The following is a 15,535-nucleotide window of genomic DNA, read 5'->3' as shown; positions in this document are numbered from 1 at the left end:
CTGCCATGAGGAGAATCCTGAGGAGATCTCAGGAGATCCATCAGCTCCAAGGCCCAGCTGCCACCTCTCCAAGCCATCCCTGCAGGAGCAGCTCCAGCCCTGAGGGGAACAGATGGTGACACCATCTCCCCGTGTCACTTGGCCTCTCCACTTGCAGCTGTCCCAGCTTTGGAGCTCTTGCCCTCCAAAGCCTCTGGGAGGATTTTGTTTCAGGGAATTGCCAACAGCTTTCCCAAAATCTGGGAAAGCTTCCTGCGCCTCAGGGCGATGGATCTAAATCCATCAGGGATGGATCTAAATCCATCAGGGCTCCCATCTCCCTGGCAAAGAAAGGGAAAGAAAGGCTGAAAGATCACCCAGTGCTTACAAGAAGTGTAAAAAGCATCTGAGGTAATGGATGACAAAAATTCCAGCCAGTCGTTGGAGACCATGTGTCAGATCCACAGTCCATGGGATACACACAGAGCACAGGTGTTGGGAAATAGGGGAAAAATACCCTGGATTTATGGAAAAAAACCCTATTATTTAGCAACAGGGGTGGAAAAAATGCTTCTCAACTTGCCAGAGTTAGAAGTTTGGGTTCATTATTCTTTTGGGGTTGCTTTTATTCATTCTCCTGTATATCAACACTTGAAGCACTGCTTCCATTTCATGGTGGCCTCTACATATGGGTACATCTCCATCTCCATGGAGCTCCTGGCTGGAAAACTGCATTATCCAGGACTGCATTCCTACCTCATGGATGCTTTTAATTCCCTTTTCTACTCTTCCAAACTGGGAATAGGGAATGTCTCAACATTGTGACCAAGGAATGGCTTCATGCTAAGAGGAATCATCCCAGGAGAGAATTTTCCCTCATTGTCCTTCCACCCCATTTTTACAGCTCTTTCCCATCATAAATTCCATCTGCTTTCCTACACCAGAATTTTGCTGCTTCTCAAGCCCTTTCTCGACACTTTTTGGTGGTTGGATGGCTTTCCCCAAAAACACATGGATTGAAACAGAAGGAGCTGTGGTTCTCCTGAAGAAATAGGAAGTACAATGGTATTTTCCTATTTTTATCCTATAGGATAAATATATCTTTTATTCATATGTATCTCTCTGGAAATGTCACCCTGAGATGAAATTCCTGCCACATTTACACTTGTGTGCCTGCCTCTGTGTTCCAGAGTGACAAGTATTTACAATTCTCCATTCCATTCTCTTTTCCCTGGAAAATTCAGGACAATGAGGTTCATAAGGCAGCAAATGGGAAGGTTTTAGTGGGAGCAGGGGATGGCAAGGAAGGTGTCCCAGGAAAATGGAATATAACCCTCATTATTTCTGGAAAGTTCAGTTCAAGGACATTGGAAAAGGATTCAGTCCATAAAAGCTGCAGAGAGGAAGGGGAAAAGGGAAAAAAAAGGGAAAAGGGAAAAAAAAAGGGAAAAGGGAAAAAAAGGGAAAAGGGAAAAAAAAGGGAAAAGGGAAAAAAAAAGGGAAAAGGGAAAAAAAAAGGGAAAAGGGAAAAAAAAAGGGAAAAGGGAAAAAAAAAGGGAAAAGGGAAAAAAAAGGGAAAAGGGAAAAAAAAAGGGAAAAGGGAAAAAAAAAAAGGGAAAAAAAAAGGGAAAAGGGAAAAAAAAGGGAAAAGGGAAAAAAAAAAGGGAAAAGGGAAAAAAAAGGGAAAAGGGAAAAAAAAGGGAAAAGGGAAAAAAAAGGGAAAAGGGAAAAAAAAAGGGAAAAGGGAAAAAAAAAGGGAAAAGGGAAAAAAAAGGGAAAAGGGAAAAAAAAGGGAAAAGGGAAAAAAAAGGGAAAAGGGAAAAAAAAGGGAAAAGGGAAAAAAAAAGGGAAAAGGGAAAAAAAAAGGGAAAAGGGAAAAAAAAGGGAAAAGGGAAAAAAAAGGGAAAAGGGAAAAAAAAGGGAAAAGGGAAAAAAAAGGGAAAAGGGAAAAAAAAAGGGAAAAGGGAAAAAAAAGGGAAAAGGGAAAAAAAAGGGAAAAGGGAAAAAAAAGGGAAAAGGGAAAAAAAAAGGGAAAAGGGAAAAAAAAAGGGAAAAGGGAAAAAAAAAGGGAAAAGGGAAAAAAAAAGGGAAAAGGGAAAAAAAAGGGAAAAGGGAAAAAAAAAGGGAAAAGGGAAAAAAAAGGGAAAAGGGAAAAAAAAGGGAAAAGGGAAAAGGGCTCCTTTCCAGGAGAGCCAAGAAACCTGAAAAAAGCTGGAGAGGACAAAAAAAGGAGAGAGCAGGGCAGCAAGGTAGGGCACCCCAAAGGTTTCCAGGTCTGGGTTATGAAGTTTTTAAAGAAACACTGAGTTTTTCAGTTATTTCCTGGGAAAAGGAGCAATGGAAAGGTCAGGTCACTCCAGCAGTGGCATCACTGAAAGACACAGAAGGAAAGTGGGAATTAGAGCAGGGAGCAGAGTAGCAGGAGTGGGGTGATCCCAGCACCTCTTGCAGGGTTAATAGAGATTTAATAAACAACAATTAATTTTGGAGTCTGACTCAAGAAAAAGCCCTCTATGAGAAAAGGAACAAAGTCCTACTTCTATTGATGTTGCGTTCTCAGCCTTTTAAAAAGCTTTTGGCATTAAATTCAGCTCCAACAAGAATTTAGGAATAAAGAGAGTTCTGACATCACCAGCTGCAATCCTGATTGGAATATTCCTGATTTGATATTTCCCATGTGGATTCCCATGCTTTTCTGGTCACTGATGTCAACATTCATCAGAGCAACTTCCACTATTCCAGTTGGGAAATACAGTATCAGGTTTCTGCAATGGTCAGCACAGAAACTGGCCCGTTGACATTCCTACCCATATCCATAGATATTGTTTTATTGTTCCAGGAAATTATCAGAGCACAAATCATGCCCCAGGGATTTGGAGCAGGTAGAGGAGAGCTGATTTCTGTAACTTAGGGAAAAAAACTACCAGAGGTAGAGATGTAAATGGGAAATAGCGCAAATTTTCTTGGAAGCAGATGTGTTGTCCCAGGAGGAAGCGCTACCACCATTCTCATTTACAGATCATCGAGAATTTAACAAAAACCAGATATAAATCAGTCCCAACAGCTCATTTATCACTGCTGGGGTCACTAGGGCACAGCACCTCCTGTACAACCCAAAGACCACAACTCCTTCTTCCCCTTACACACCACAAACACATTTTACAAAGAATCAAACAAAAAACGTGTATTTTAATCTTTACAAAGACGCAGGATGAGGGGAGGGCACTCTTTGCCTGGGGGCTCTTGGTGTCAAACAGGAGCTTCCTCCAGCACTTCCATCCATGACCTGACCTGCCTTGACCATGGTGAAGGGACAGCTTCCCAAATTCCCACACCTTTTCCATACGCCATGCCTTAAAATAATTCATACAAGTCACAGGGTGGCTGGGGCTGAAGGAGCTCATGGGCACCTGGAGGCACCTCCCTGCTCCAGCAGGGCCATCCCAGAGCTCAGGGCACAGCCCTGTGTGCACACAGCTCTGCACAGCCCCAGGGAGGAGAGCCCCCAGGCTCTGTGCACAATGTGCTCAGGGCTGGGCTCTGCCCAGGGAAGAAGTTGTGCCTCCTGTGCAGGGGGAATTGCTGGGCTCAGGCCCTGCCCGTGGCTCTGGTGCCATTGCTGGCCCCGGAGCAGAGCCTGGGCCCTGCTCTGCCCCTCCCTGCACACAGGGACAGCCAGGCCTGAGGGCCCCTCTCAGCTGGGGCTCCTCTCCAGGCTGAGCAGCCCCAGCTCCCTCAGCCTTCCCTGGGCACCCAGATGCTCCAGGCCCTTGCTCAGCTCCAGCAGCTCCTGGCCCTGCTGTGCTGAGCCTCCAGAGCTGGACACAGCACTCCAGAGGTGCCTCCAGGGCTGCCCACAGGGCCAGGATCCCTCCCTGACCTGCTGCCAATGCTCTGCTGCTGCCCCAGGGTCCCATGGGCCTCCTTGGCCCCAGGACCCTCTGCTGGCCCGGGGACAGCTCGGTGTCCCCCAGGACCCTCTGCTGGCCCAGGGACAGCTCGGCGTCCCCCAGGACCCTCTGCTGGCCCGGGGACAGCTCGGTGTCCCCCAGGACCCTCTGCTGGCCCAGGGACAGCTCGGCGTCCCCCAGGACCCTCTGCTGGCCCGGGGACAGCTCGGTGTGCCCCAGGACCCTCTGCTGGCCCGGGGACAGCTCGGTGTCCCCCAGGACCCTCTGCTGGCCCGGGGACAGCTCGGTGTCCCCCAGGACCCTCTGCTGGCCCGGGGACAGCTCGGTGTCCCCCAGGACCCTCTGCTGGCCCGGGGACAGCTCGGTGTCCCCCAGGACCCTCTGCTGGCCCGGGGACAGCTCGGTGTCCCCCAGGTCCTTCCCCACAGAGCAAATAACTTCCTTGTTTTCCAGGACAGCCCACAGTGGCAAGTGAACACACTCAGCAGTTTTCAGAACAAAAAAGCATTAAAAATCTCCTCTTACAAGTGCAATTAAACGGCCTTAACAACAGCTGCTGTTCTCATGCTATAACATGAAATGTGTTTGTTATAAATTTGTGCTATTCCTGTAGGTTTAAGTCATTCATATTCCCATTGCTTTTCTCAGTAGGATCTACCCTCATATTTATATTTAGACATAGATACATCCAATGGACACACACATGTTATGGAGGCCCTGTCTCAGCTTCAGCTTGGGCTACTCACCCATGTTCTCCCTGTTTTGCCACTGCCCAGGAGTATTTAGTGCCCTTTTTTAAAAAACAAAACACTCACCTTAAAATCCCAGCTGGACCTCAAGACTTGGCCAGTTTGGCCAAAGCCTTATGAACCAAACTATGAACATTTCTATCAAACCCCTCCTTCTCCTGCTCCATCACCAGTTCTCCAAACATCATCTCCCTGTCCTTGTCCCCTGCTCCAGGTCCAGAACTCCTCCTGAATCCCAAAACCAGATAAAACCCACATCACCCAAACCACCAGCCCTGTGTAAATCCAGTATATGATAGAACATGCAGCAGGAAGGAGGCCTTCATGGAATCCCAGACTGGTTTGAGTTGGAAGGGACCTTAAAGTCCACACCATTCCACCCCCCTGCCTTGAGCAGGGACACCTTCCACTGTCCCAGGGTGCTGAGAACCCTCATTTTCCTAAAGATCTGCTCCCTGTCCTCTTTATTTCCCCTATAATTTTCTGCCTCAAGACTCCCTGCCACAGGCTTAAACCACGTTTTCCATCCAATGGGATGGACAGCTGTTCTCAAAACATCCCTCTGGAGGGGACTGTGGTGTGCTCCAGATGTTCTGGAGCAAGATCCAGCTGTGTGAAGCCAGCAAGGCAGCACCCCCTCATTTATCAGCCAGTTTTAGAACCTGAGCCACACTGAGTTATTCACATTGAGTTATTACTGAGTTTAGCACCTGAGATGCATTGAGTTCTCTCCCCGTGCTGATTTGAAGGAACTTTATTTCCCTGCTGATAAACCTAATTGTTGTTTTATAATAAATCTTTATATTATGTTATTATGTTTATAAATGTTGTTACATAACAAATGCTTCTTTGCAACGAAGAAAACAACACCTGATTGTGGAGCACCCTAAATTATGTCGTGCTAGACTGCAAATTATCCATCTGCTGCCTCCAATTAGCCAGGAAGGTACGAGGGGCCGAGGAGAGGATGTGGATCATCATTTCATTACTTGTTCTGCCAGAGTGGAATGGGATACTGGGAACTAATGGGTGCCATCTGCTGTGAGCATGGCAAATGGGATAATGCACATCAGTCCCTGATGGCTCTGTCAGGGACATATTGCTGGGAGGGATTTTGTTATCCCAGCTCCTGCTAGGCTGCATTTCTGCATTGTTTTCTATCTTAACGAAGAAATTATTTGTAGCTCTTGTTTTTTATTCTACACACACGAAATATACCAGGTTTTAATGAAGTGGCCCTTAGTCTGTAAGGTCCATTCCAACCCAAACCATTCTGGGATTTCAAGTACTGCTAAGGCCCTGGTAAAGTTTTAAAAAATTAATCAAAGATAAAAAATGAGATAAAATAGAGTAAAAATCCAATTTTATCTCAGGCTTTCAGCCATAGCTGTATTTTACAGCAGTGGAATCATCCTAAAGGTCTCCAAGTGGCCAAACAGGGATGTCTCACACAATCCTGACAGAAACTCATTAATTAGCAATTTATTGAGCTACCAAATGTTTACATTACAATATTTTCACATTTTTCCACTTAAATCTATCTGTAAGACTCCTGTGATTATCAGCAAACTGGAGGGATGGTTCTGGAGGAATTCCACCCTTCTAGCAAAAAAAAAAAAAAAAAAACCAAAAAAACGATCCCAGACTGGTTTTGGTTGGAAGGGCCCATCCAGTACCACCCCTGTCATAAAAGGGGCACTTCCAGGGATGGCAGGACTGTGCTTTCCCTGCATGCTGAGAACATCCTCATCCTCTCAATAATTAAGTTTCTATTTCTATACTGAATATTCAAATATATGCAGCCAAGTATTGTAAATTAACCAATCTCAAACTACTGTATGTGAAACGGCAAGGAGTTCCCACCATGGGGATGCTCTGCATCACCAGGTCTGTGCAAGGATGACATCAAAATCAGGATATTTGTTCAATAACCACAATACTTTGTAATTAAGGAAGAGATTCATAGACTTGAGGTTAGTGCTCGATACATCTCTGGCTGCCAAGAAATGCCAGGAAATTCGGCCTTCAAATATTCTCCCGTATTTTACTGGGGAGAAGGGTGGTAGAGGAGGGATTGACCATGTTACCACAGAATCCCAAAAAAAGCCCAAGAGCTCTGGCACCCAGCTTAACCCCCAGGAAAAGAGGTTTATCCATGAAGATGAACAAGTGTCCCAAATTCCCGCCTTTTTGCCTATTTTTATAATAAACACCTGCTGAATATGTATTTTCAGCTTCTCTCCTTTTAGCTCATCTCCAAAGGAAAATGTTTTATATAAAGTGCTCACTCACATCCGATTTCCACCGCCAAAATCCCAAATAATAAATACAGCAATTAAACCCTGCAAACTGCCCTGCTTTCAGCCATCCACCCCATCAGGATGACCATGATTATCCTTTTCCATACAGGAATAACACTCCAGAGTTGCAAAAATCAAACTCTTTGAGCTTCCAATGGATGTTTGGGGAAGGAAGCACAAAGATAAACTAATTTTTGATGCCCACAAGCAAGGGAAGGTCTACATTTGGCTGCTCAAGTGCAGAACAAACCCATTTCCCATTCAGGTGGGGCATCCTTCTAGCACAAATCCAGTGACTCCAAAAGAATAAATCCACTCCCAATCTCTTCCCAAACAGCCAGAACCACCTGAAAGCTGCAAAAATCCTGGAGAACGTATCAAAATTCAAGAACTACTTCCTAAGGGGCACTTACCCTTGAAGGGCTTTTTCTCCAAACCAATCCCCCTTGCCCAGAGTGCGGAGAAAGACGGGATCTTCACTGGGAGAGTCCTCCCTGGTGACGTTCACCTGTGGAAAAGCCAAAACCCCATGGGATTCAGTGAACTTTTTTTAATTAACAGCTAAAACCTCTTTGTTCAGAGGGGAATTTGTCACCTCCTGGGTCTCTCAGGAAAGGCTCCTCTGGGAACCATGCAATTCTCCAGAGTTCTGCACTCTTCCCTTGGTATGTCCAACCAATGATCCAAGAAAATAAGCAGTGATTTTTCCTACTACTCCTGCAAAAACACACAGCTTTGGATTTTTGGGAATGTTTTTAATTCTAAACGTGGAGTTGGCTGCACAAGCACATTCACAGGAGAATGAAATTCCAGAAATGTGCTGTCTATCATCTATGGCCTAAGCTTCCATTAGCTTTGTTCCACATGATTCCCAGCATTCCCAAGTTCCCTGAAGGGACAGGAAGAACTCAAATCACCACCATTTGGACACAGCTGAAGTGAACCACTTTGGGGCATTGCAGGATGAAGCATGGCTCTGCTCTCTCTCCAGTTCAGGGAGGGGACAACTCCAGCTGGAGCAGAAATCAAATCTTTCCCTTTTTTCAACCAGAGCTTTTGCATGTGGAAATTCCCAAAGCTAAAAGATGTGATGTCAGGCACATCCTTTTGGATTCAGTGATATCCTGGTGTAATTTCCCTATTAAATTAAACTTGTGGCCTGCACCTTCACCCAGCTCTCTAAGGGGTGGCAGAACCAGTGGGTTTGAGAGGTTAATGAGCAGCACACGGTGCTGAACACCTGCACTGACTCATGGAAGGACAGGGGATGTGGGATGGATGAGCCAGGAACACCCCTGGACAAACAGAGGGAACATCAATGCAGATTTCAGCTCTTTTTCCATGACTTCCACTGATCCCAAGCAAAGAGTGTTCAGGGATTAGGACAGAGTGACTTCTACAAGGTTCAAAGCTCTGAGCCAACCTCCAGTGGGGAACCTGTATAAAATTGGTGCCACATTGTGGATTTTAAAGGGAAAAGGGTGGAAAATGACACAGCAAGCCCATGCTGCCTCTGGATAAAGGCAAGCAGCACTTCCCAAGCAGAAGGGAATGAGCCATTTCCATCCATTACTATTCCACAGATTCCAGCACACAGCATGTTTGGAAATCACTTTGATTTCTGCTTGGTAGAACTTAAGGAAACAAGTTAAAATAAATACACTAAAGGAGCTCAGGAGTAGGGTCAAGTGGGCTGGACGGAGCTGGGAAGAAGGAGAAAAGGAACTTGGTCCTAAAAGAATTACCAATGAAGGATGGCTGGAAGAAAAGAGAGCAGAAGTTTTCTCAGTATTTCTGAGAGGAGTGATGGGCTCAGAAATATAAAATATTATCCCTGCTCAATTCAGCCTAGAGAAGAAAAGGCTCCAGAGGACCTTAGAGAGAATTCCAGGACCTAAAAGAACAAGAGAGCTGGAGACAGACTTGGGACAAAAAATGGAGTGCCAGGACAGGGAATGGCTTCCCACTGCCAGAGGGCAGGGTTAGATGGGATATTGGGAATCAGGAATTGTTCCCTGGGAGGGTGGGCAGGCCCTGGCACAGGGTGCCCAGAGCAGCTGTGGCTGCCCCTGGATCCCTGGCAGTGCCCAAGGCCAGGTTGGACAGGGCTTGGAGCAGCTTGGGACAGTGGAAGGCGTCCCTGCCATGGCAGGGGTGGAATGGATAGGATTTAAGGTCCTTTCATTCCAAACAATTCCACGATTCTGTGTCACTCCAGACACTCTGACATGACAGGCATGGCAGACATTCCCTAAGGAGCTCTCCCTGATCCTGCTCACACTGACTGCAGGCACTGCAGGTGTGCTCCCAGGAACAGGAACTGCTGCCAGCATTTTCCTGCCTTACTGAGCTGCCTGGGTCAAGTTTTACCACAGGACATGAGAGGTGATGTGCTTCAGCAGGTGCCAGGCAGCACACACTGACTCTAAAATCCTGTATTTTATTGTCATTTATTTCATGTTTCACTGCTGAGCCTCTATCCCAGGCTGTATCCTTAGCATGGATTAATTATTACATCCATCCTAAGCCAAGCATTAAAATTAAACTCTCTCCAACTCCATCCACCCATCAGCCACTGGTGTCTCTTTTCCAAAGCAATAAGCTTGGAAGAGAAATTTGGGCAGGATTTAACTATCCCTGTGGGAATTTCTGTCAAGCCATCAGGCTCCAGTTGAGAGTCTGGGAATTTTTTAGCAAGTCCCAGTGCTTTGTTTTATTTTAGCTCCCTTTTTCTGGCCAGCAGCTGTCACAGCAAGATAAAGGAGCAGAGGCCAGGGACAAGGCCAAGGAGCTGCTCCAGGAGGAGTCCAGGGCTCTGGAGCAATGGCCAAGGCCATGGGAGGTCTTCTCCATCCTCTGGGTGAGGGCTAAGGGCTGCAGGCCAACAATTAGGATTTGGTTTTAACATTTCTTTGTAGATTGAGGAATGTTGGAATAAGTCCAGAGGAAGCATGGAGTTGTTCAGAGGCCTGGAGCCCCTCTGCTCTGGAGCCAGGCTGGGAGAGCTGGGGGTGTTCACCTGGAGAGGAGAAGGCTCCAGGGAGAGCTCAGAGCCCCTTCCAGGGCCTAAAGGGGCTCCAGGACAAGGGATGGAGGGACAGGACACAGGGACTGGTTTCCCAGTGCCAGAGGGCAGGGGTGGATGGGATATTGGGAAGGAATTGTTCCCTGGCAGGGTGGGCAGGCCCTGGCACAGGGTGCCCAGAAGAAGCTGTGGCTGCCCCTGGAGCCCTGGCAGTGCCCAAGGCCAGGCTGGACAGGGCTTGGAGCAGCCTGGGATGGTGGAAAGGTGTCCCTGCCCATGGCAGGGGTGGCACTGGATGGGATTTAAGGTCCCTCCCACTCAGGCCATTCCCAGATTCTGTGCTGCTGGGTAGGGATGGGATCCACCTGACCAAATGGGGCAAAAACCTCAGTGGCCAACACAACTCTAAAAACTTGATGTGGGAGGGAGATGGGTGTGGCACCATCCCAATAATTTCGCCCACGAACAAATGGCAAAAGCAAAAGTTTTGGAAGTTTGGCTCATGATTGTGCATACTCTGGGAAAAGAGGGAATATTATTTCTGAGTGAAAGGAAGTGAAAGGGCATCAAACCAACTAACTTGGATTTCTGCGGGCGATGATTAACTTCATCTCAAAAACTTCTCCATGACATTGTTATCGATCTGATCAAGACCATTTTTTGCCTTACAATAAAAACTGGCTCCCAGAAAGTGGAAGATGATGGTGGAAAATGAGTTGGCAGCTGGAAATTGCTGTGTATTCCCTCCAAAATCTCCATCCTGCTACATGGAAAGAAGCCAAGTGTCTCTCAAGTGTATTAGGCAGGCTAAAAAAATTATAAAGAATTGTTGAATAGAAGGAAAAAACTTGGTCTGTAAAATCCCATCAGCATTTTATGGGAAAAGAGGTCAAAAATATTTTCCCTGTGAGCAGTGGAAGAGAAACTTAGACCTTTTTTCCCCTATGGAGAGAGTTCAGACATCCCTGCCTTTATTATTTGGAGAAGCGGAAAGAGAGAGCCATGGGAATGAAGCCTGGAAGCCAGCCTTGGAAGGGGGATGCTTAGCAAAGAAATCATGGAGTATTTACGAGTTGGATTTATTTCAAAGAAATTGAGTTTCATGGTCATTTACCCAGAGACTCTACAACAGTTTCCACCCCAAAGTGTTGCCTGGGAGCACATGTGCAAACCAGCAGGGCATTTCATTTTCAGCCCTTCAGGCCACTCTTCCTTTCCTGACCCAGCCAAGGGGTTCCATTAAATGTCAAGCACTGGCACACCTGTGGCCCGGGAGGGGACAGAGAGAGGCTGGAGTGGGATTTTGGGAGACCCTTTCCCTGGGAAGGTGTGAACTCACCTTTCCTTTGCTGATGATAAAGAAGGTGTCCCCTCGAGCCCCTTGGCGGATGATGTACTCTCCATTCTCGTAGTGAGTCTGAAAGAGGGAAAGGACCCAAATGAAAATGAACAAATAAAAGCAGAGTCTGTTCTCCAGCCCATATTTTGGCAGCTTTGTAAGAACATCACCCTGGACCCCTTTTATCCCAGCTTGACTTTGGCTGTGACTTAAAGATTGTCCTATGGTAAGGAATAGAATAATTAAACTGGAAGCATTTGTGGCTTGCCCATTTTTCTTCTGGCTGTGCTGGTGCCAGCCTGTGCCCAGATGAATTATCCTCACAGCCTGAATCAATTTTTAGCACATCGACGAGACAGAGGAATTTCCAACAGGGAATAAGCTACATGAACTAAACTGCAATGAGAAGTCTGGTATAAAAATTTTCTTTTCCTTTTTCTTTTTCTTCTTTTTGTGGTTTTGGTGGTTTTCCAGCTTTGTTAGCAAGGACTTTATTCAGCAAGTAAGTTTTACTTTTCTCCTGTTATTACAGTAGTTTTAATCTGTCCATTTTTGTCTTATTTTGTGGAACAGTCCTTGCTAAATTTGTCTTATTTTGTGGAACAGTCCTTGCTAAATTAATGTCACAGCTTATCAATGCTGGCATCTAAACTTGTTAGGATACTTTCATCCCTTGTGTCACCCCGTCAAAAGCAATATGCATTTACACATCACCAAAAAACCCAAATATTTTCTAAATCAAGACTTTCAATTGATATTTAGAACCCCCCCCCCAAACCTTGGAATTTTCATCCCAGATGCTCTGCCACTGCAAATTCAACCAACAGCAGGCTGGGTGATGCCAAGACTTTCCCATCCAACCTCTCCCGCATCTCCCTTGGGATAAATGTCTCTTGGATTTTTCAAACATGACCAGGAGAGCGGGAGGTATTGGGTATTCTATCCCAGCCCAAATTTGGGACAAAATCACCCAAAAAATGCCCTGCACTCACCATCAGATCTTCTAATCCCAAAGTATGTATAAATCATGAAGGATTGGAGCTTAAACAGGGGAATTAATCCAAATCCTCAAATTTGGTTAAGCTTGAGATTTTTTTTCAAAGGTGTTGTGTTGACCTGAGTTTATTTATCTTTACACCCCAACCTTGTTATCATTTACAGATTGATAACAGAACCCCCAGCTTTTCCCATTTTTATGTGTCAGAGTGGGAAGAGGGAGGGAAAAAAAAGTCTGGAGAAGACCTGGACACAAACTTGCAGAGTTTTACTGCTTATGTTGGGTGTTTCTGGAGAGCAGATTTAAGGTGCACATTTTTGACCATCCAGGGTGAAATTCCTTGGAAGAGCCTGATTTTAGGAGGTGGTGGGATCAGACACCCTCAAGTGGAATCCCGGAGGCACCCAAAAATCTAATTAATGAAAATACTGGGGTAATGGCTTCTACATTTACAACAGGTAATCCATATTCATTAGATACATTAATGGTATTTTATATGACTTCTGGGCAATTTAACATGATAAACCTGCTCCCTAGAAGGACATTTCTCAGTCTTGCTCACCAGCTACCACCAGCACCAACCACTGTGGAACTGAGTCTCAGTCCTGCTGCTGTAACCAATTCCCACCCACAAGTTCTCCCAGCCTTCCAACCCATAAATTCTACCCAACCATTCCACCCTTAAATCTCCCCAATCATTCCCACACACTGCTCTTCCCAGCCTGTGAGTCCTCTCTAACATCCCACCCACGAATCCTAACCGTTCCCATGCATGAGTCTTCCCAAACTTCCCACCCAGAACTCTGCCAAAGGAATGGAAGGAACACAAATTTGAGCTTCAAAGCACCTAAAGCTGCCTCTCACTTCAGCATATTTTGTCTCTTCTTTTTTAAACTGAGCTCTAATCTCAGCCAAGTCCTTCTTCCAACATTCCAATTACATTCCTCTAGTCCTTCCTTGAGTGCCCAGAGCTCTCATTTCACTTGACCTGCCCCTCACTGGTGCCTCTTTCCACACCCTCCCTGCCACCCACATCCTCATGTTTATGTATTCCAAGCCATTTCTTTCACAGCTAATTTCACTCACATTTTTTCCTGCTTGAATCAACCCATCCTTCCCATCCTCTAGCAGCGCTCCTGCTGTTAAATCCTTGTTTTCTAACAGAAATCAGCTCACCCGTGTGCTTTGCCCGTCTAATGGAATTCTTGCTATCTGCCCACTGTCAGAGCACCATCCTGGGCAGACAAAGTGCCCAAGAGCTCGCTCAGGGCTCATGGAAGTGGAAATAAAGACAAGGCTCTTGCTTTTAGCCCTACTTGAGAGGCAGCAATACCTCCAATGCCATTGAAGATCTCTGAAGAAGTGTTTAGGCAAAAGTTCACAGAATCCCAGAATGAGGTTGGAAAAGACCTCCCAAGACCATGGAGTCCACCTGGTGACTCATGCCCACCTTGTCCCCAGCCCAGAGCACATCCAGCCCTTCCTGGGACACCTCCAAACCTCCCTGGACAGCTCCTGCCAAGGCCTGAGTACCCTTTCCATGCAGAAATTCCTGCTGCTGTCCAAGCTGAGCCTCCCCTGGCACAGCTTGGGGCCGTCTCCTCCCATCCTGTACCTCAGCATATAGAGAAGCTGGAATCTTCCACAAAATAGCATTTCCAATCTAAATGAACAAAAGTGAAGCTCTTCCTCCCTTTGAAGTCCTCCATCAATTGCCTCCCGTGGAAATCCCTGTTTGTCCAGTAAGAACAGCTTCTATAAAAACACCAGGGTTTTTTATTCCCTTTACTTCTATTGTCAGTTTTACTTAAAGTGAGCAAAAAAATCCCAGCACCAAAGGGGGGAGTGGGGGGGGGAAGAATGCTCACTCAGCAGGTTTGAGAGGATAAGACATGGATAGGTCTCCATAACCTGCTCCAGGTACCCCACAGGAGATCCACCAATCTTGTGATCGAGTCAGATTATGCTCTAAAAAAGGCAACTATCCCATTTTATTAAATTCCTCATCCCATGCAGAATGTCCATGAGTGGACATGGATATTTCTTTGAGTGGAGAAACACCCAATGCAAATTCTCTTCAGGAGTGACTGGGTTTTTATGAGACAACTTATATTGAAAACAGACAAAATTAGGAACAGTGGGGTCCAATAGTACCAGATTTTGTCAACAAAATCCTTTTTTGAGTCCCAGTGCTCCCCAGGTTGAAAATCTCCCACAGATACAGGACCCAAAGCAATGTACAAACCATATTTCAGTAACCACCCCAATCCATCCACCTCAGAACAGTTAAATGTGTGATTAATTTCTTTGTCCCCAACACACCAGGGCACATCTCACGCACCTCACAAAAAAACTGTCACCTTTGCAACTTCAGACCTTCACATGTGGCTGAGGACTTTGGCCCACTGACCTTGGTTGATCAATGACAAACTTCAACTGGAGCTTCTGCTCCTAAATACCACCAAAAATGAGATGTCTTGAGAGCCCAACCAGGCCTCATGGAGAAACCTCAACTGAAAACAAGATGTTTGAGAGCTCAACCAGGTTCATGGAGAAACCTCAACCAGGCCTCATGAAAAAACTTTGACTAAAAACAAGATGTTAAAGATCTCACACAGGCCTCATAGAAAAACCTTGACTAAAAATGAGATGTTTGAGATCCCACCCAGGCCTTGTGGAAAAACCTCAACTAAAGACGAGATGTTTGAGAGCTGACCAGGTTGTGTAGAGCAACCTTGATCAGGCCTCATGGAAAAACTTCAATTAGCTCTCATGGAGAAACCTTGACTAAAATTGAGATGTTTGAGAGCCTGCCCAGGCCTTGTGAGGAATCCTTGACTAAAAATGAGATGTCTGAGCTGAACCAAGCCTCTCAGAGAAACCTCCACTCCGGAGACCAACCCAACAGTTAAACTTGAGAAAAGCTCATTTTTCCTCCACCTGGATGCCTCTGACTGCCTTGTTTATGCTGAGAATGTTTGGGAAAAGGTGGGAAATGGGGAATTTGGAATGCTCCGTGACCCACGGCGCCAAAGGTCCCCTCAGGGGAACAGAGGCACAAAGGTGGCTTTGAAACGAGGACTTCAAAGCTGGAGCTGGGTCTGCACCACAAAAACCAGTGACAGCAACATGGGGCTGATGACAGTTCTCCATGTCCCACCCACTGCATCCAGGGTGTTTTTAAAATAAAGTAAAAATAACCTAAATATGTTATTTTGCTGGTGCTTTAAAAAAT

General features: G+C 46.0%; 1 protein-coding gene across 6 annotated transcripts in view; it reads right to left on the bottom strand.

The window, feature by feature from the left end:
- PRKG1 (protein kinase cGMP-dependent 1) overlaps nt 1–15,535 on the bottom strand; it is a 376,558-nt gene that overhangs the window by 77,995 nt on the left and 283,028 nt on the right. For all 6 annotated transcript variants that reach the window (XM_068197052.1, XM_068197051.1, XM_068197050.1 and 3 more), the window contains 2 exons: nt 11,304–11,381; nt 7,353–7,447 (listed from right to left, as the gene is read on the bottom strand). In XM_068197052.1, the coding sequence (XP_068053153.1) occupies nt 7,353–7,447; nt 11,304–11,381 (173 nt within the window). The remainder of the gene's footprint in view (nt 1–7,352; nt 7,448–11,303; nt 11,382–15,535) is intronic.

Source organism: Anomalospiza imberbis, chromosome 8 (assembly GCF_031753505.1).
Source record: "Anomalospiza imberbis isolate Cuckoo-Finch-1a 21T00152 chromosome 8, ASM3175350v1, whole genome shotgun sequence".
Classification (NCBI taxonomy): Eukaryota; Metazoa; Chordata; class Aves; order Passeriformes; family Viduidae; genus Anomalospiza; species Anomalospiza imberbis.
Note: the sequence above shows the minus strand (reverse complement) of the source record. Positions and strands in the feature narration are given on the sequence as shown.